The sequence below is a fragment of the Vanellus vanellus genome (genome assembly GCF_965231255.1).
Source record: "Vanellus vanellus genome assembly, chromosome: 5".
NCBI lineage: Eukaryota > Metazoa > Chordata > Aves > Charadriiformes > Charadriidae > Vanellus > Vanellus vanellus.
The window spans coordinates 19812917-19834017 of NC_138910.1; the positions used below are offsets into that span (position 1 = coordinate 19812917).

A 21101-nucleotide genomic window follows, 5' to 3' on the forward strand; every position below is an offset into this window, starting at 1 on the left:
GTCACCTCCCCCCCCCCCCCCCTTTTTGTTGCTGCAGCTATTAGTACAATAGAGTCCTTTTCTGATGGGAGAGTGCAGACAGGGAAAGTGGGGCATCTAGGTACTGCAACAAATTTAAGTTACTGTTTTGCTGTGATTTTTTGTTTTATCTTTTTTAAATAGAAATCTTGTCTTCAGTTGGATAGGTGTATGAAGAATAGATAAAGTAACATATTTGCCTTGCAAATGTAAGAAATGTATTGTTTCTGCCTAAAACGGCCATTCTAAGAAAGAAGATTCCTTATCAAATGACAAGCAAATATTTTAGTGATTATGTATTCATTTATGCATCAGTTCATAGTCGCTGTATTGTGCATAATGGTATATAACCAGGGCAGTATGCTTCAATGTAGATAAACACCGGAATTACATGTATTAGTGAGCATTTACTCGTCTGTAAAACTGCTTTGTTTTATTTGTGTGTGTATTTTCTGCTTGTGTTTCATCTCATTACATTTATAACTACAGTAGATGCTTAGATTTAATGTTTGTAATGATTATCTATGTTTATATGTTACAGGAATTGCATTATTGCATTAAACGTGTGCTCAATCTCAGGTCAGTAGCAAATCAGTTCATTGGAGCCAGTGCTGATTAGTGCAATTTTTAGCACTGTTGCAGAAGATGGTATTTCTTTATTGAGTCATGCTAAACAGTGGCTTGGCTTTTGCTATAAAAAGAGAGAAGAGGGAAAAAGAGGCAGAGAAGGATGCTTTTATGCATATGACATGCAGCCCTAGGGAAGATGCAAATCTGGAATGAAAACTAATTGCCTTCTACTTTGTTGCATAGCCTGAACTATGTGGAGTAGAGCTGACCAAAAGAAATATGTGCTTCATGTTAACTAGTAGTGATTACTGCAGAAAGCTGACACAAACCCAGTACAATTAAAGGGACACTTTTAAAAATAATTCTTCAGACCTTACAGAACAGACCTTACCACATTATAAATGTGTTTTGATGGGTCTTCCTTTAGGTGGATAGAGGGGAAAAGGTTGATACAGTGTAGCTATTGGAATGGAAAAGCAATTCTATTCCATCAGAAAGATAAAGTTCACTGTACTTTCCACCTCAGAAAATTGCTAAATATGATTATATGTAATATAAGCCATTAAACATAGTAATATTAAAAAAGGTGTCCCGTCCTGTCTCCCCCCCCCCCCCCCCCCCCCCCGTGCTTTTCTTCAGAAAGAGAGAGTTGTAGCATTTAATTTGTGGGTATACACATTGTGCATTAAATCAGTTTTGTGTGACTGTGTCTGCTCAAGGACAGTTTAAAGGACAAGGCTGAACATGGTACTCACCACTGATTTGCCTCCTACAAAAGGGAGGCATCCATCTGCATATAATAGCTTTTTAGCCATTTAGGTTAATTGTCTTTACAAGATATTTCCAGTATGCTCTTGGCAGCTCCTGAGTTCAAATAACTCTCTTTTCTATATCTTTGGTAATGCCATCTTTATGAAATGTCAAGCTGAACTTAACCAAAATTATTTTAAAAGTACAAATGTCGTGTAATGGTTCTGTGAAATAAATACACCACAAAGAGATAACGATGGAGTATTTTCAGACTGAGAAGGCATCATGGTGTATATGTGATGTCTGGATAAATGTTTAGAATTTCATTACAGACCATTTAAAAGGTGAATACTATCACTAGCTTCATGATAAAATATATAAACTGAAATTAACATATTACAGCATTTCATCTTTTAAGTATATGTAATTATTGATAATGTAAAATAACTAAAATAATTTTCTGTTACAGCTTTCTATTGTTTGTAGGAATGCAGTATTTAATGTTCTATGCTGACAGGCGTTCCTTAGTTCCAGATGGCATTTGAGAATTATGTAGGTTGTCTAATCATCAATAAGTGGCTTATATGGAGAAGTAATTAATACCATGATTATTTTCCTTATGAGTCAGCAGGTGTGTCATATGCATAATTTCTAGTGTGGAAAAAATGAAAATGGCTTCTGCTCTGCTAAATATTTTACAGATAGGAAGATGCTGAAAAAGGATTCTTTTTGGTTATGTTGTAATTTGTGCTGCAGGTGTATTAAGAGAGTAATTAAAAAGGAAAGGATTTTACCTGAGAGTTTAAAAACCCTGAAAAATTTTCTGGAATACTAATACTCTCTATAGCTGATTTTTGCATTGTGTTTCAAAGAAAAGCAATAATCTAGTTTATTGAAAACACTGCCCAAATATCAGAGACAGAACGTAAAAGTAACCAAAAATGAAGAAAATGAGAGAAAAAGAAGGATTAAGAAAAGAAATAATTTCTAGTTTTCCATGTACAATGAAAATTTTAGTGTTACCCATTTGGGCTTGTCTGCTCAAAATATATTAGGACTAAATATCATGCCAGTGGAGCTCAGTACCTACCAAGGGAAGGACAGTGAGACTTACTCATTGCAACTATTCAAGAATTTCCTATTGTCCTAACAATTTCCTATTTCCTAATGTATATTTATTGTTACACTATTACTTCGTTTACTGTGGCGATCGGCACAGATGATCTTCAGTAAATGTGCAAGATTCGGGTAGCTTTTATGATATGTGAACAGTGTCTTTTAAGATCATGTATTGGTTTTCCTTTTTTTTTGACAATACATATAACGAATGTATAGATAACTTTAAATCCGTGTACTGTCACCTAGACTTTAATCTACCTTCTTATCATGCAAAAGATAAGGAGTATGTCCTAATTCTGTCGTCCAGAAATGTACTGAATTTCTACAAGTGTAAGTGTTTAGGTTAGCGCATGCATATTTAAAACTGTCATATGCCTTTGTATGGATCCACCTTTGAAAGGAGGTACTTTCCTCTTCTTTCCACTCAATGATCAACCGCGTGATGAAAGCGTAGACAGTTTATAAGAGCTATAACTAAAACCACCCAAAACCAGCTGTCATAAAATAACGTTTCTCAGCTTTTCTAAATGTGTAGTTTCTCTGTTAATTAAATTGATCTGAGGTGTGGAAGGGCAGTGCACAGTTCTGGGAGGTGGCGGGTTTAAGGATCAACCTTTCTGCAACACGTTATGAATTGCGGTTAGGGTTGTATCATAGCTAAAGAGGGTCAATTTGGGAAGCTTTCCAGGAGGATATTTATCTAGCTTTGGAATATCCTGGCTAGTGAGCTTTATCAGTACCTGGGTGGAAAGGGTGCTTCAGACATTTGTTTTTGGTTTCCAAACCGTGGGCCTTTTTATTCCTACTAACCAATACACTTAAGATTCCTGGCAACAGCTGCAGCCTCACTTTATACTCTGATAAGCAGGTGGTTGATCTAAGGGTTGAAAATCAGTACTCCTAGCACTCGTGACCTTCTTCCTTCGTGACTGCGTGTGAAAAAGTAGAAGCCAGATGTCTTTGAAGGCGGTTTATTTCCCTTTAATTTTGTTCAACTTTAAATATTTGGTGTTATAATGGGCGGTTACACCATAAAGGATGCAGAGGACAACTCTACTGTCTGCTTTTCTGTACTTGCCACTGTGTTTAAAATTCTAATACGAAGCGACAAAAATACTAACAACCGTATTTATAAGATTCTTCCATTAAAATAGATTTTTCTTGTTAAATATGTGCAGCAGATGCTGCTGTGTGGTGAAGGTCATTTCAGCATTCATTTGGAAAATGTAAGAGGTGAAATCCTGGACTAAGCAGAGTTACTGAGCCCTGGTCTTTAAGGAGCTTGTGGTTTCCACGTGAAAGTCTCAGCTTTTTCTTACTCTTTTGATCCCAGATACAGTATTTCTTCTACTGTGTGTTTGCTGATATTTTATTGCTTTGGGGAAGTAGTTTTGTGCCTACATTTTAGGTAAACCATTGTGTTATAACTATATAAACCCATAAAATATTAACAAGTATAACTAAAAAGAAAGAGAAATGTTAGGGTTTTTTATAAATATATGACAAGTTTATTGTGCTCTGATTACAGCTTCAGAGAAACCTAATTCCACTGGCTTCTGTAGCATTGCTCTTGAATTAGCTCAGAAAGGAGCCCAGTATATTTGTTTTTATGTAATCTTTGTCCAGTTAAGTTGTCAAAGCTGTGCACTGTAAAACCATTACAAGGTATTAATATATGTTGGTTTGATGTCAAAAAACCATTTTATGCCTAAATGTTGATTTTTATCAATCTGTTGTTTCCTATCATCATCTCTCCACATGGGTAAACTGCGCACTTTCCTAAATCGAATGACTTAGCACTTCTGTAGTGCTTTACAGTTCTGAAATGCTGTGTGAATGTTAATTATGGCACAGAGCAGCGTGGTGAGGAAGGTAGATAAGTAAGTATTATTATCCCTATTTTACAGATGGGGAAGCTGAGGCACAGAGATTAAGTGACTTTCCCAAGGCCACACAACAAGTCAGTGGCAGAGCCAGGATTAGCACTCGGGGACTTCCTGGATCCCTCTCCCATGCTTTAAGCAGTAGACCACAGTGTTCACTGGACCCAGCAAGCAACTCATTGCAATAATGGACAGTTCCAAGGACTCATACCTGGTCAGTGTGTCCACACGTTTGTTTGCAGACTGCTGCAGTATGTCAGTGTGATTTGAATTCCTCAGTCCTAGCAGATTTGTGCGCTATGTCAAATTTCTAACCTTCATCATGTTCAAATGTGGTGAAGGGAAGAAGTGGTAGAATTCTGACATAAACATGGCATGGCTGTGAAAAACATTTCGTTTTCATGCCTTATTCTGATCTTGCTGAAACTGATGGGCAAAACTGCAGTGGATTCATGGCTTTGAGAATGTTAGTGTGGAGGTTGGTGGCTGCTTGGTACGTTAGAATTCATGCTCTGGATGACTTTTATCTTCCATGACTGTTTTACAGTTGGTCTTGACTATACTTTACTTTTCAAACTCTCATTTCTTGCAAAACCTAAAAATAATAATTTCATAGTTTTCCTGACGCGCTAATAAAAAGCGGAGCATTACCAACTGAAATTAAGTTTCTAGTTTCTGGTCATGGGAAAGTGGAGCGAATCTGCCATTTTTTACTTGTATTGCGATAGTGCTTTCCTCCAAATGACATTAAGACCTAATTGCACTAAACTACTAGTGAGCCCTTCCTTCCCCCCCCCCCCCCCCCCCCCCCCCAAGGAGGGAGTACAGGAATCACAGAAAGGACTTCTAGACTAAATGCAGTGTGACTCTTGTACTGGTAAATGCAAGGTGGCTTTCAAACCGCTCCATAGGAAGTGAGAGAATACAGTGCAAGGCCTGCTTAATTGGACTTTGCTCAGAGTTTGACAAGTGAATTGGCAACAACACAATACTCCCAATTAAGCTGTTTTCCCCTGTAATATTAATGGAATAAACCCACTTCTGCGAATGAGGCAAGGCTGAGACTTGCTGTGACATTACAGGAAGAGGAGGCAGGGAGGAAAGAGATTGCCAGAAGCTGAAAATTGAACACATGGGAAAGGAGAAGTCAAAGTGTATGAGCATATTTTGATAAATATTAATGAATTAATTTGTATTTAGTTTACTTAGATGATCTGTAAAGGCTTTAAACTGTCCCACGGTGTCATATTTTCTCCATTTTAGAATTTCCCCTAACATTGCTTCTGTAAGGCCTTTTCAGGATCAGTAAAATACCGATGGCTACGCCTTGTGCTCGAATAGCACTACTTCTCATGTGGCTGTAATACTTGGCCTTTGGCATCCTGCCTAACCATTCACCCAGGGGCATGGCATCACGCCAGCATGACAAACATGCCCAGTTATGTCTAACTGCTTACGTTAATGGATTCATTTTGCCTAAGATGATCAAATGGTTGGTGCGAAATTATACTGCCCTGGTGCATCTTGATAGATTATTAGCTAATTATTAAAAGACAAAACAGTTTAAGTAGAAGGCCTTCTCTCACTGTCAGATTTTAGTATTGTCTGTGGAGAAAGCTCGAATAAAGGCACTGTAACACCCTCAGTCTCTCTTTCTTTAACAGCCCAGATGCTTGGTGCTGACACGTTCCTAGGATTTTTCTATATAAGATAGCTACAGCATGACAGCTATTTTTAAAAAAGAGAGGAGCCTGAAACAAAAACTTATATCCAGAATGCACGACATCCAGCTCTAGACATGAATCTTTTTGCCTGGGGCATCTGCTCTTTAAGAAGAGGTGCTCATGTAGTTTAATTTCTTGTTATATTCTGTTGCATTCTATATATAGATACATATTTAGCATGTAAGGCTGGTATTCAAATCCCCTTGCTTCAGACTTCCATTAAGATACCGATTTTATATGTTGAGATCAAGTAGTTCTTATTCTAATACCGCTTACTAAAACTCTTCCACTAATAACAAGTAAGTGTATATTCACGATATATTAATTGATGTTTTTTGTATAATTCATCCTTTTTTCTTCATCATCATTTACTGGAAATCACGCTAAACCATGTTGTGAAATATGGGCTGAATTTAACAGTTACAACTGGTGATGTCAAACTCATACTGAAGCCAATATTCATTTCAGCATGGTATCCAGTGCCCCGTTGCTGAACTACCAAAAGATTTCTTTACTTAGGGAAATGCGATTTGTTTTTTCATGTCAGAAGTGGCCAAAATCAGTAAATCCTGTAGCTTTTTTAACTTGAGCACAGTACACTAATTCATCGCATAATACGTGTACAGTAGAGAATACAGTTAAAATGCATAGATGACTACAGTATACAATTAAACATGAAATATATGTTCCTGAGGAAGAATAGCTTTTCTGTTTTCTACTATTAGTGTGTGCTATCTGCCTTTATTGTAATTACAGTTTGGTGTTTGTAAGCAAAAGGAAAAGCTTTGCAACTCACCAGTAAGTGGTATTTCATGGTATTAAAATTTTCTTTCTTAGCATATTGTCACTGAGTATCATTCTCTAGCTTTGCCAAAGTATAAGGAGTGTTAGTGCTGATAATTTGGGAATTCTGCATGTAGCTTAGGATCCTGGTCTAAAGATAAAAATGCACGTGCAGTCCCTTTCTTCAAGAGTACAAGAACAAAGCTGCCTCAACCAGGCATTTCTTCTCTCTTCTCTTTCATTGTCCTATTGACTCACGTTTCTCTTGGTTGTCATTAACCAGTGTTTACTCATTATCTTGCAGGTTTTAACGGGAGAACTTCTATATGTCAAAGTTAGCTGTAATCATACCTCAATAAAAGCTAATGCATAAGGAATAGATTTTAATAAGGAAAATTAAATTCTTAAAAACTTTTTTTTCCTGAGTAGGAAGAGTAAATAAATATATATAAAAAGCATCTTTCTTTCCTAGTACTATACAATCTTGCCAATAGTTTCTAAATGAGAAGCAGCTTACCTGTCCTTTTTTCTGTTTTGCAGAGAAATGATGAAGAGGCTGTTGTGGATAGAGGTGGAACTCGCTCCATTCTCAAAACACATTTTGAAAAGGAAGATCTAGAAGGTGAGAGATTATTTTTCTGTGCATTACATTGTCTCTTTCTTCTGGAAGTACTGAAATGCAATTCCAACTTACCGATTTGATCAGGGATGCAAAAGTGAATGAGACAATAGAATCTTGTAATTTATTTTCAAAAGCGAAATACCACTCATTTCTCCCAGTGGTGCTCAATTACAGATGATGATGGAAGGAGTTTGCTAGTTTTCAGTGATCTGTAATCAAGTCCTGTAAACATGCATGTATGACTTTAGATAAGTCTTTCTATCTTTAAGTTTCCATAGACATAAATGCAAGCAGGACTGATGATATAGTACTTATAATAGCTTCTACACTTGCTTTACAATCCTCATGTAGTTGCCTAGCCACATCTTCAGATGAACACAATCGCTTTGGAGTGTCACAGATTGGACAGATACTTGGTAATATAGACTGCTGAAACCACCTAACATCACAGTGGAGAAGCAAGTGAGAAGTTGTGAGAACTCTCTTATCATACTGGCCTAATAATTCAGATAGTCTCTGAAAAAATCACATTTCAGTTTGTTTAGTGGATCCCAAACTTACTCTGGTTGCTACTGTACTTACACTCTTGTATTGAGATGTGTGACACCCTACACCCACCACCCCAAGTCGTAATTATTGGATGAAACTGAATTTCTGTTGCACATATGATATCCTGTCCCTGAGACTAGAACTTGATGATTTTAATTGTTAGCTTATTGTGGTGCGACATGGAAGGTTCTTGTCGTTGTCACACAGAGCCATAGGAACTAGCCAAAATGAAATACTAAGATCTGGGGTGTATTTCAACATCCTACACCCGAAAAGTTACCTGCTTCAGGTCTAGAGAGATATCTCCATCTATGCATGAACCTGAACTTTCTGAACGCCTACACTTGGTTACTTTTTTTTTTTTCCTTTTTTCTGTGACTGTATGAATTGTTCTCTGCTGTGTGATGGCCATATTGATTTCATGTGAATGTCAACATGATGCACAGTGACTCCCTGTTACTACTTCCTTCAGCAGTGCCTCAAAAAGCAGACATGGCCGCATTTTAAAAGGGGCCTCGCTGTGTTCGTTTGTATGATGTAGTCTCTCACAGAAGGATGTAAAATGTCATGCAGTGTAGCATGTATGAGGTAGGTAGCTCTCTGCTCGGTCTGGGGCAAATCTGAGCACATGCAAGGGTAGATGTCAGGTAAGATGCTTCCAGGGTGGCATTTAGGGTTTTGGTGTCTTCAGGGGTAAGTGGCTGCCAGTGGATCAGGTTGGGAATGACAATTTTGGACTTAGGCACAAAACTCCCTTTTTTGACTCTCACACTTAGTGTTCTGTAGTCTTCAGTCCCTTGATCACATCCTTGGACAAAGTGAAACTATTGTATCTGGTGTCCTCAGAGAAACACCTGATAGAAGAATGGGGGCTCCCTGGCTTCCCTTCTCCATAATACTGACTCACAATTTTTTTTTGTGGGGTGCTTCTACCCCCAAAAATGTCCTTTTGCTGAGTAATTTTACTGATGATGGTAAGATGGCATTTAAAAAATGGACAACTTTCTGGAGAATCACATCTTTAAGCTCAGTCCCGTGGGTAGACTCAAGTGTTAAGGCAATCAGAGTTACTATGGTTTTTCAAATGTGACTACATGGTACCTAAAAGCTGGTGAATGGTCTAGAACACAAGTCTTATGAGGAACAGCTGAGGGAACCGGGGGTTTTTAGCTTGAAGAAAAGGAGGCTGAGGGGACCTCATCGTTCTCTACAACTACCTGAAAGGAGGTTGGAGTGAGGTGGGGGTTGGTCTCTTTTCCCAAGTAACAGGTGACGGGACAAGAGGAAATGGCCTCAAGTTGTGCCACAGGAGGCTTGATTGGACGTGTAGACGTGTTGCTTAGGGACATGGTTTAGTGGTGGACTCGGCAGTGCTAGGTTAATGGTTGGACTTGATGATCTTAAAGGTCTCTTCCAACCATAACAATTCTATGATTCTAAAGCCTCATCTCAAAATTTGAACAAGTATGTAATTTAAAAACTGTATTTAATTACTATTTTTCCCCACCATCCTATATGTGTAGAATTGCTGCTGTGAAATATCAGGGAAAGTACTCCTTCAAAAATCTGCTCCTAGGATGTTGTCAATAGAAATTGGAACATGACAATGACACAACCCCCCCAATCTTTCCATCAATTTAAATTGTTTAGAACACTGAAAAATTCTGTAGTTAGCCAATGAGTCTCCTTTTCTTTAAAATAAAATCACAGTGCTTCATAATGTTCTAACAAAACAATTATCCAATGTAGAATCCTTCATAATGCAGTTATCATTCTCAAATAAATTTCATGTCCGCTCTAAGATCAGATCAGTATGTCTTTAAATATATAATCACTGCATCCAGAAATACCAAGTGATGTAAAAAGATGTGAAGAAATTGTAAATTTTAATATCCAGTTGCTGTTAATAGCATGTCCATTTGTTTCACAGCACATCTAGGCACTTTTCCATCTGGAAACAGTGGATATGACTCATAAATGTCACTGTCTTATTCTTATCCGATGTACATTGTGTTGGGTTTTGTTGAAAGCTTACCTTTTTCCTAATGACATAACAACTATAAAATATGAAATTATATAATCAGGTTCTAATTGCAGAGCTTAGTAAAAATAATATAATTAGATAATTAATATGTATTATGTAATTAGCTCTTTGACAGACATTTAATTGGGTTTATGTTTTAAAAATCTAAATAGCTAGTTACTGAATATTCTAGCAAAGACTAGTTTTGACAGGTTTTAAGTTTCAATAGCATCATATCAGCAACATTTCAAAAACTGCAATTCACGGGAGGAACTAAAGGTTGTTTAAATCTGAAAATCAGTATTCAATTTCTTCTTAGAATCATAGAACGATTTAGGTTGGAAGGGACCTTAAGCTAGTTCCAGCCTCCCTGCCATAGGCAGGAACACCTCTCACTAGACCAGGTTGCTCAAAGCCCCATCCAGCCTGGCCTTGAACACCTCCAGGGTGGAGCTCCCACAACTTCCCTGGGCAACCTGTTCCAGTGCCTTACCACCCTTGCAGTGAAAAACTTCTTCCTGATACCTAATCTAAATCTCCCCTCTTCCTATCACTACATGGCCTTGTAAGAAGTCCCCATCTTTCCTCTATACCCCCTTTAGGTACTAGAAGGTCCCTATAAGGTCTCCCCAGAGCCTTCTCTTCTCCAGGCTGAACAACCCCAACTCTCTCAGCCTGTCCTTACAGGAGAGGTGCTCCAGCCCTCTGATCATCTTTGTGGCCCTCCTCTGGACGTGCTCCAACAGGTCCCTGTCCTTCCTATGTTGGGGGCTCCAGAGCTGGATGCAGTACTTCACGTGGGGTCTCACCAGAGTAGAGGGGGAGAATCATTTCCCTCAACCTGCTGGCCACGATTCTTCTGATGCAGCCCAGGATTTAATCTTCTGATTAAATCTTAAAATTGTAAGGTTTTGCTATTTTTTTTAATTTTAGACTGTCAGCATTCAAATATCAGAAATACTGATTTAAATGTGTGCTAAAATTCCCATCTGAAATTTCTCGGCCCAGCAAATACTTGGGGCAATAGCATGCTTTGGGGCAGCTATTGTGCAAATATATTGCAAGTACATATCTTCCTGAGAGCATGAAAATATCATGGTGATTAATGCTGCCTGGAAGAACATCTACGAGACCAGAATTTTGCCTCAGTCTCTCTATATCAGTGTTTCTTTCCCTGAGCGGTATAGTGAAAATCTGGGGAGATAGGACAGGAACTGCAGTACTTATGGGAACGCAAGAGATGTGGTGCTCATCTGAGCGCCACTAATGGTAAGGTACTTGCAATGTGTACCTCAAATTGTATCTTTTTACGTAAGCTTTGCCGTGCTTCAGAGATGGATTCCTTGCAGAGCTTTGGCATTCAGATTTTCAGCATGAATGATTTTTCCACGTAATTCATTTTTCCTGAGTTGTAAGGTCAAGATCAGTCACTAATACCGAACAGGCCATTTGTCTGACTGTTGCATTAATGAAGGGACAGAGAAAGCATTTCCAAAAGTAAAACAAGAAGCCTCTGTCCCCTGGTTGTAGTCACGTATTTTTGCATGTTATCTTTCAATCTGTGTACGGACAAAATTCCTGCTGAAATGAATATGCTCGTATTTTTATCAGTGGTGGAATTCCTAAATGAGAAATGAGCACTGATTCTGGATATTAAAGCACTTAATTGCAAAAGGAGAGGTTGTACAAGTACCTGTACCAGGAGCAGATAGGCAAGTTTCCATAAACAGATGTGCACATCAACAAACAGTTGTGCTCAGCTCACTCCTTGTTGTCTCTGGCTGTCTGCCATTGCTTCCATGCATGTTCAGTAGTAACAGTTTTCTGACAAAATGCATATACCTTCTCTTTCTGTCATAGATTAAGAATATTTCGACTTATCTTTACATGTCTGGAGATCTCAAATTCTCTCAGATCACGTGCTGAGACCTTTGGACTATGTAGATTTGCAAATGGATTGGCACTAAGTGCACTCTGACTGAGGTCCTTTGCTTATGCCCAACATATCAGCTGAGAATGAAAATGACTGTTCCATGGCTGTTCTTGCTAGAGGTGGTCAGCTGCAAATCCTGGATTTTTGTGGCAGGATTTCAGAACTGCCGGGAGTATTACTGTGGCCTGGTTTGAGACGCAGCTTCAATAGGGAAACGGCTGGAGATAGGATTAGGTGGAGGTCCAGGCATGAATCAGGGATGAGTCCTGGCTCTGTTGGAGGAAATTGCGAAATGATCCCTGATTCAAAGAAGGCAAGATTTTGCTTAAGCTTTTTATAGTTCAAACATTTTAACTGCCTAAGTGCTGTGGGAAAAATTGGTCTCATGGGAAATCAACTTTGCTGTCTTTCATGTCTCTCAAGATGCATAAAACACCGTACCAAGTATATAAATCACCATACGTCAGAATATGCATTCTGACATTTTTGACAGAATTTAGATTACGTGAACTGATTACTGAAAGTCACAGAAGACTTTAAGCTAAATTAGGAAATCAACATCACTAGTACAACACTGAATATGATGCAGAAGCTAAGGATTTAAACCTAATACACCAAAAATTAATTTGAAATGTTGGTTGTGCTTGTAGAGATGTTTAGTATTTAACAACCTGCATGAAGATCAATTTTGATAGATGTTCTGTTGACCAAAAAAGGAGAAATCCCAGAGTATTTAATTATTCTTGTTTAGAAATGGCTATTTTAGTTATTTCTTTTTAGATTTATTCTAGCTTGTGAAAGTAGTTTAAAAATTATTTTAATGAAATTTTGATTATATACAGTTAGGGTTAATACACAGAAACTCAGCGTGATTGAACTCTAATTTCCATATATTATTTAGTAAAAATCTGAGTGGCTCCAGATATCGAAGTAGGCTTTTATTCTCAGACACTGGGCATTTTTTATAGAAATAACATAATACTGGACCTGTCTGCCACTGACGTTATTTACCTGAAAATTAATAGGAGCTAGCAGCTCACAGGACTAAAAGAATATAAATCATATTAACCTGCTGGCCTTGATTCATCCTTGCCTCTATGTAGAAGCAACTCAGCTACTAATTCTGCGTGGCCAGACGGGAACATTGACCAAGGTCTCCCCCCCCTTTGGCTGCCAGGACACTACAGCCTATTGCAAATAATTTGTTACCCCGTCGGTACAGATCCCCTGTTCCAAGCTTCCTTGCCTCTGCTTCCCTTGGGCGCCCCCTTCATCCTGATGTTCACTCTGACCTACCTCATGCTCCTTGTGGAAATGTCCATTAGACTTAAAAGGGGTACAGTATAAGCTGTGGAAGTAAAGAGCTGGAGAGAGATTTGGGTTAGTCTATGCCTGTAATGTCGGATGTCGTTGTATAGCTGTAGGTCTCTACAGAAAGGTCTCTTAAAAAAAGAACCATTTTGGCTTTACAAGCACAGAATTCTTTCTTTTGTTGCCTGCCAGATACTACATGCTCTAGCTTGTTCCGTTTGTCGTTTCTAAGGCACATCTTTCTGTAGTGCCTCTCATCTAGTTTTATCTCCTTTTTCCTGTGTGTCTCAGTGTTCCTTGAGATCTCATTTTTCTCCTGAACTGTGCTTGCACTCTTGCCTTGGCAATCGCCTGGTTTGGTCCCTTTGCATGGGCCTCTTGTCCCCTCCCAGGTGTTCCCATGTTTGTGGGAAGGTGGTTCACATTGAAGTGACATGAATAACTCTGCAGGACATTTTCACAAAATCTCTTTGAAAGTTCACATGAAGAATAACGAAATAATGAAAGCAAACGAGTTATCACACAGTGTTGGCTGAAAGCCAATGTTGATCATAGGCTTTGGGTTTTGAAGTTTCTTTGCTCTGAACTTCACTGACAAGAAACCTTTTCAATATTTGTGGGGACTAAAATTTCCAAATATTTCACCTTGTGAAATTCTTATAAATGAAAGTGGCATAAACCAACTTGCCATTAGTGGGGAAAGCTGCAAAATTGCAGCACCAGAAGACAGAAACAGTTTACAATGTGCAGCTGTGCTAGGACTGAGTTTGCTTTTTTGTTTTTGGCATGTTGCTAATTTAGAAATATAGGTCAAATTCTTCCCTCCGATAACCACAGCCTCACTTTCCATCAGTGGAAAGTATGTGTGTGTGTCTGAGAGGGTCCTTTTACATTCTGTGTCTGCTGACTTTTTTTTTTTTTCTATCTTCTGGCAAGGTCTGAGACCTGATCTCGTGATAGGACCATGCACACGACACCTCTGGACTCCTCTGGAGCAATGTAGGGAAATAGGAAATGAACATAAATGCAGTTAAAAAGACTTTTCAGCCCAGCCACAACCTGGAAAAATGTTTTGTTAAGAGATTTGTTGGGAGAGCAGTGATTGATTGGGGGTCTTTAAAAGGTGCTTAACTTTAATGACTTCAGTGAGATGCTTTTATCTTCCATATTCGCATGTCCTTAATGCTTTCTTGGGCCAGGGATATTGTTTCTTTTTTTTTTTTTTTTAATATAATTTCTATTATACTTTAACCTAGAACATAAGTTACGTGTGTGATCAAAAAAAATTGTGAAGGCTTTCTTTTCAGTTCTTCCAATTTATAGCGTGGCAAAAAGATGAAAATGTCCCTTGAGCAAACCATAACCACAAACAGCAATGTAAACTGTTGGTTTAGGAAGCATTGCTTTTGTCCTTTCTGCTTTCTCTTTCACTCTGCCTCCCTGCTGCTCTACAACAACGAATTGTGAGTCATGTACTCTCTACTCCTACACAATTCACCATAATCACTTTTTCTCCTATAAGGAAAAAGACAATTTTTTTAACTCTACATGGACTGCTGGTTTTCTGTCTCTACCTCACTGTTCATTTTTGAGTGGATGGAAAATTGTATTTGGTTCAGCTCTAGCTGGCAATACATAAAAGAGGCTTCAAGGCACCGAGTATTTTCCAGAAGAGGGAGAAACCCCTCCAGTCCTGCTGAGGTCAGCAGTCATTTGAGACTTGGCTCAAGCCGCTGGCAAAACATTCTCTCTCAAGGCATCTTGACTTTGCAGTGTGTTTCCTTAGTAGGTCACAGAAGCCTGCCTTTGCTCTTTCTGGAGATGTTTCAAGACCCATCTGTTCCCTTATCTGCCCCCATCCGTCATGCCCGTGAGCAGGGATCTGAAAGCCATGGTCTCAGCAGGTGCCTAAGGCAGATTCAGATCGCTCCGGGTGGAAGGCAGCACAGGCAGATGTAGCATGAGCACCTGGTGCTCAGGGACGTTCAGATCCAGGACAGTCACTTTTTATGCAATAGGCCCCAACTTGGCTGGTTCACTAAGGAGCTCTTAAAATACCTGCTTGAGTCCCACATGCCTCGTGTTACGTGGAAGCCTGTGGAGCCTCTACTGATGGGGAAGTGGGGAGGTGAACGTGCTTCATATGTATGTTCTTCCTATCAAATGGGTGTGTGTTTTCTGTGTTAAAATTGTGTTTGGAAGGAGAATGGGGGGCACTAGGGCAAAAATGTCTATACTCTTAGCATTCTATTAAAAAGATCTCAATTTACCTAGATTCAGGGAAGCATTTACAATTCCTTTCTCTCCATCTCCATTTCCCATTGCAATGTCACGTCCATTCAGACAACTGTAATGGGATTTGCAGAAGTTCCTAAATTAAGTCATCGAGCACCATAAATTATAATGGTGTGTATGTTTTTCAAAGCATTAAAAATACCACTACATTTCTTTTCCTTTCCATTTATTTAATGAACAAGATAGGTAGCTAGGACGAGCTTCTGTTTTAAAGACCCAGAATGCCAGGTTCTGAACACCATCTGTCATTTTCAAGGGCTATGCAAAAACTATTTGCTGTTCTGAGGTTGCCTTTTTAGATGGTTAATTTCCTATTGGATTCTGAAAATAAAATCTAGGTGTAAGGGAGAATTTCTTCTTTGGAATACAGTAACCCAAACAACCCTTCTGCTTAAGTTTTATTCTGAGAAATGTCTCTGCAAGATGTATTCATATTAATAATGTATATTTCATATCTGTCTTTTCTAGGGCAAAGAATTCATACCTCCACAAAGTGCAGATATTTACAGCACAATACACCTTTTCTTCAAAAGTTTAGTGGAAATCCTGATTTTTACATATGCTTATACGTACTTTCATCTGTCTGAAAGTTAAATATAATTAACAGGATCCCTTTTAAATATTTTTATAATAGAATTTGGATTTATTCGTGTAATCCTGTAAAAATTAAAACTTTAAAACAAGAGTCATTATTTCTTTAATCCTTAAAATGTTTTTACTTAAGAAGTGTTTTAATACTTCGAAGGTAAACCACAAGTGGGCAAAGCCTTGTATGCTATAAATGCATAGATTTGAACTATGTATTCTGTGTTTTGTTGCCCAGCTATGTGCAATTTGATTAAGAATAGTCTTTTTTTTAAAAACAGTATTTTAAAAATTTAACAGCGTACATGTAGCATTGTATAAAGGTGACATTGCAGAACAGATCAATTCAGTGTATTACATTTCTTTAATAAGCTTTCAGATTGTAAATAATCTTTGTATATTAATGTATTTTCTCAGAGTTTTAGTTTTAAAAAATGTTTCACTCCTAAATCCTAATACTGAAAATATTTATGGATGTTCTTATGTTTAGCTTTCCTAGAGGCACATCTGCAATAAATCAACATTTTAGTTCAGAGTGTGTTTTTGCAGGAACAAAATCATAGTCTTTGCATGATAAAACTCTATTGATGTTAATGTAAGTTCAGGACGACCGGATAAACCCTATGGCTCACTGCTATCTAAATTAATTCAGATTTTTAAAATTGTAACATAAACATAATGTAAACCATGGAGAGGAATAAACCTCTCTCAGCCTAGAAATTCTTTCATTTATTTTGGAGTAAGAATTAGCAGGACAAATCCTTTTTGATCTATTGGATGTAATTTTTTTTTTTTTTTAATAAAGGACAATAGGTCAAACTGCTAAGTGTGTCCAGAACCACAAATCTGCATGTGTGTACCTGAGTGCATTGAATCTGTATATGTTTCTATGGACCTGATGAAGTGTGGTTATCTGTGCAGGGATGCACAAAGTATCTTACAAAGTATCCACCACAGTCCTTGGCTGAGAGGTACAGAATAAAGAAATGTTTCAAGTATGATTTTTCCCATTACAGGATGCTTCTTTGGAAGAGGGGAGAAGCCAACCAAGCTAGCTGACTAAATATAGTAATAATAAACTAAACTGTAATTGACCACTTCACCTGTTAACATTTTTTTGCAAGAAAACACAACCATTGGAAAAATTCAGTTGAAAAAAAAATGGTTTTTAAACATGGAACAAAATGTAAAATATCAATCCATTTATGTATTTTTGACTAACAACTTTAGCCCTTTCTCAGGGGATGGGACTCTACAGCACATGGTGCACAGTGCAGGTGATAAAACTGTCCAAAAGTGATGCCCAGCATGGCATTTTTGAAGGCTTGGCTTTAAAGAGTTATAAATCCATTTTTGTTCTGCTCACCGCTTAAAACCGCGTGTAAATTCTGTGTGAGAATGGTGGTTAGGTTGTACCTGATGTTCACAGTATGTGCCCTGATTTTACTTACAGTTGTTAGGATATCCTATACTTTAGTGCCTTTGTAGCCTTGCCAAATGAGAAATTATGATCTAATTGAATGAGATGCTGTGCAACGTATAGCAGAGCAGAATTATTTTACGATATTTAAGTAATATTCAGGCATCTTTATGTAGCATCCTGATGAAGCAAATAGTAAAACACACAAAAAAGCTCTTAAAGTTAAATGAAAGAAATGCCCTTATACAAATAGTTATGAACAATAAGCAACAAATCTGAATCCTGTTGGATATCCTGCAATTGACTTCAGCCAAATTGAAATTATAGCTGTTATTTCTTTGGAAAATTTAGTCAGATTAACTGAGACTTTATAGTAAGTATAGGTGCTGAAGGTATTAAAATGTCTGTTTAAAAAAAAAAAAAGTCATCTTTACCCAGTTTTGTATATTTGGGGAGGATGTCAGTGATGTTCGGAGCTATCTGCAACCTGTACCTGTGTTATGCTGGGACAGAAATCTTCTAACTGCTTTTATGCACAACATGAAAATGACAGTCTCGCTGATTCTTGGGGCTTGCTTATGGCAATGGGAATGAAAGCAAATCCTCTTTAGATCCTCTTGAAACGTAGAATTTTTGGGAAAATGTTGTTTTGGAAAAATCCTTCTTTTAGAATTATGGGTTAAAGGTTCATTTGGTATTTCTGTTAGAAGTTTTATATTAAGCAGAGTTCTTTTTTATTCTCCTCTTCCAATTGTTCTCATGTTCAAATAATCTACGTCTTTAGGGGGGTAAAAAATAATCTGTTGAAGAGCTTCATTGGAACGGGTCTGGATGCTCCTCTCCAGAGTAAGGCAGCAAGATTGTCAGAGAAGGCGTGGTGTTTCTGCTCTGCTCCGTCCTGGAGGCTGTAGGGGAGCCTCCTGGGTGGGAGGTTGGGAAATTGACAGGGCTCACTGGAAACTTCTTCAGTAGTGTCTCAGTCAGCTTGTACAGGAAAAAATACTTTACATTCTGGGCACTAGTTTAGTCTAGTCTTTACCATCAAAAGGGTACTTCAAGTAAGGTCACTTTACTCCTTTACTCATTGGATTTCTTTTATCTTTCCTCTTTTTTTTTTTTTTTTCTGCTTCTATCATTCACTGTCATTTTGCCAGCAATTTAGGATTCATTAATTTTTCTTTTGTTCCCAGCTGTTCTTTTTTTGCTCCACAGTTTTGCTCTTTTAATAAACCAGAACTTCTTAAGTCTTTATTCATTTTTTTTTTTACTTTTGCTTTTTGCTTTATCAGTTTTCTATAGAAAACTATTCCTTTTCCTCTGTCAGTTTCTTTTTTTTTTTTTTTCCCCTCTTATTTGCCTGAACCTTCTTACCAGGACCTAGATTCCTCTCTATGTTTATTGAAATTATGCCTTGGTAAAACAGTCTGCCTCAGTTGGCTCACACAGAGGGAATAAAACCCTCTGTTTTATTTTTGCCCATTTTGCATTTTCTTGGTTATCCATTTCAGTTCCCAGGTTCCTATTTTCATTTCAGCGTGAACTGATTCTGTCTGTATAGGTAGAATTGTTGTGGTATTCAGACACACATGAATGTTGTGGCATCTTAGGGCCTGTTTCCCAGTGTGGACTCAAGTCCTGGATTCAGCCCTGGGAATTAATTGAAGTGTGAACCTGAATCTGCATTTCCTGATGCAGGTACAACCTGAGCATTGAAGTGGATAAGCATTCCCACTTCTATCACAAAGCAGCAGGAATGTTTTAAATTACTAAATTATTAAAAAAAACCCAAACAATCTATTTGCACCTCGGGAAATTATTAAAGTCTTAGGAAGGGTAGTCCTGTTCCTTTCAAAATGTTGTTTTGTTTTTTTTTCTGTCCAAGGAAGAGGACAAGGAAGCATTGAGTACTACATTGCTGCTGTCCTTCAGTGTTTTTTTAATGACTTCTTTTTATGGCATACATTTTTCCCTGTTTCATGCACCGTGGATTGCAGTACATTTGAAATACACCACAAGCAGCAGTTCTCTAAATCATTTCTTGGGTTAAATGTAATAAGCAAGAAGAAAAAGGTATCTAAAAAATAAATTTAAAAAATATTTTTTTTCAACTCGTGTCCTGTGCTTCAGAAAAATCTCTTGACTCTGCAAGAATAAGTCTCCCAAAAATTGATGTGTCTTCTTTCTAGTCTCCTCTACATGAATCTTAAGTTGAGGAAGTAACTGGTGTGGTGTCCAGAGCCTTTTCTCCAGCTTTTTTAGCTCTGCCTCTGCAGAGGATTCCTGTCAGCCTTGAATTTCTTTCATGCATTGTGACAAATGCTGCCTTGCTGTGTTTTCGGCCCCTGCTGGAGTCTCCATGGGATTAGAGATCACGTGCTACCTTAGTTTAATGTTCTTGACCTTTTTCAGATGATTGACACTGCTGAATGATTACAGCAAAGCAGCAATTATCCACTAGCTGTGTTATGCTCATTTCAAGGAGAAAATAAATGTTATTTGAGATGAGTAATCTGGACACTGTCTTTCTGCTGAGTAAATGTAGGAGACCTGCCTTTAGTGAGTCATGATTCTTTTCCCCTTTGTTCAGTTTTGTGGTACTTTCTGTGCATTTCCCCTGTGCTCTCCCCCTTCTAAATGCTTTACTGTGCTCTCATCTTGTTAGCTGAGAGCTAAATCTTTTGGGCTTGATCAGCAACATAAAATTCCTTGGGCTCAAAGGCTCAAAGATGGTGGCAGGCATGGAAATGTGTACCTTCTTATGTATTTTAAAAAATAAAATAGAAGAAATGAAAGCACCCCCGTGAGCACATGAAGTTGCCTGTGGATTTGTTTTTTCAGTCTCTTGTTTTTTTTTTTGTTTTTTTTTTTTTTTACTTCAGTGAGTTTCCCACAAGAATTCTGTCAAGGTTTGGCTCATAAATAGCAATGAGTTTTGTAAAGTTCCTGTACACAGAAAGCAAACAGCAACTTTACCAAATGTTCAGTGCAAAGAGATCCATGTGTCTCTTCGTGTTACTGTTTTGGGAGACATTTTACAGAACACCTCTCTGGCTTTAATGAAAGTTCACACTCAGAGATACAAATTTGAAGAAAAAATAAATAATCTGGCACTGCATCTTAAGGACTTCAATAATGGGATTTTGCTCTGTATGAAGGGGTTTGTATATCTGTGACACGACATCATCATTATTGTAATCAATTTTTGTGTTGTAATACAACAATTAATATTAGAATAATCAGTATTATACAATTATGCATTTATAATAATTATTATACCATTAATACTATTATGGTTATTAATATTGTGTTGCCACAGCCCCTTTTTAGAAGGTAACTTTTTTTTTAACTGTAGGCCATCGAACATTGTTCATTGGAGTTCACGTGCCACTGGGTGGAAGAAAAAGTCACCGACGCCATAGGCACCGTGGACATAAACACAGAAAGAGAGACAGAGAGCGAGATTCAGGATTAGAAGATGGGAGAGACTCTCCTCCTTTTGGTAAGATAAAATTTATT

The 21101-nt window shown here is 37.9% G+C and overlaps 1 protein-coding gene across 3 annotated transcripts in view; it reads left to right on the top strand.

Moving 5' to 3' along the window:
• SLC4A10 (solute carrier family 4 member 10) overlaps window positions 1-21101 on the top strand; it is a gene marked incomplete at its 5' end in the record, with an annotated part of 167080 nt that overhangs the window by 56934 nt on the left and 89045 nt on the right. For all 3 annotated transcript variants that reach the window (XM_082483719.1, XM_082483720.1, XM_082483718.1), the window contains 2 exons: window positions 7388-7469; window positions 20938-21084. In XM_082483719.1, coding sequence (XP_082339845.1) covers window positions 7388-7469; window positions 20938-21084 — 229 coding nt within the window. The remainder of the gene's footprint in view (window positions 1-7387; window positions 7470-20937; window positions 21085-21101) is intronic.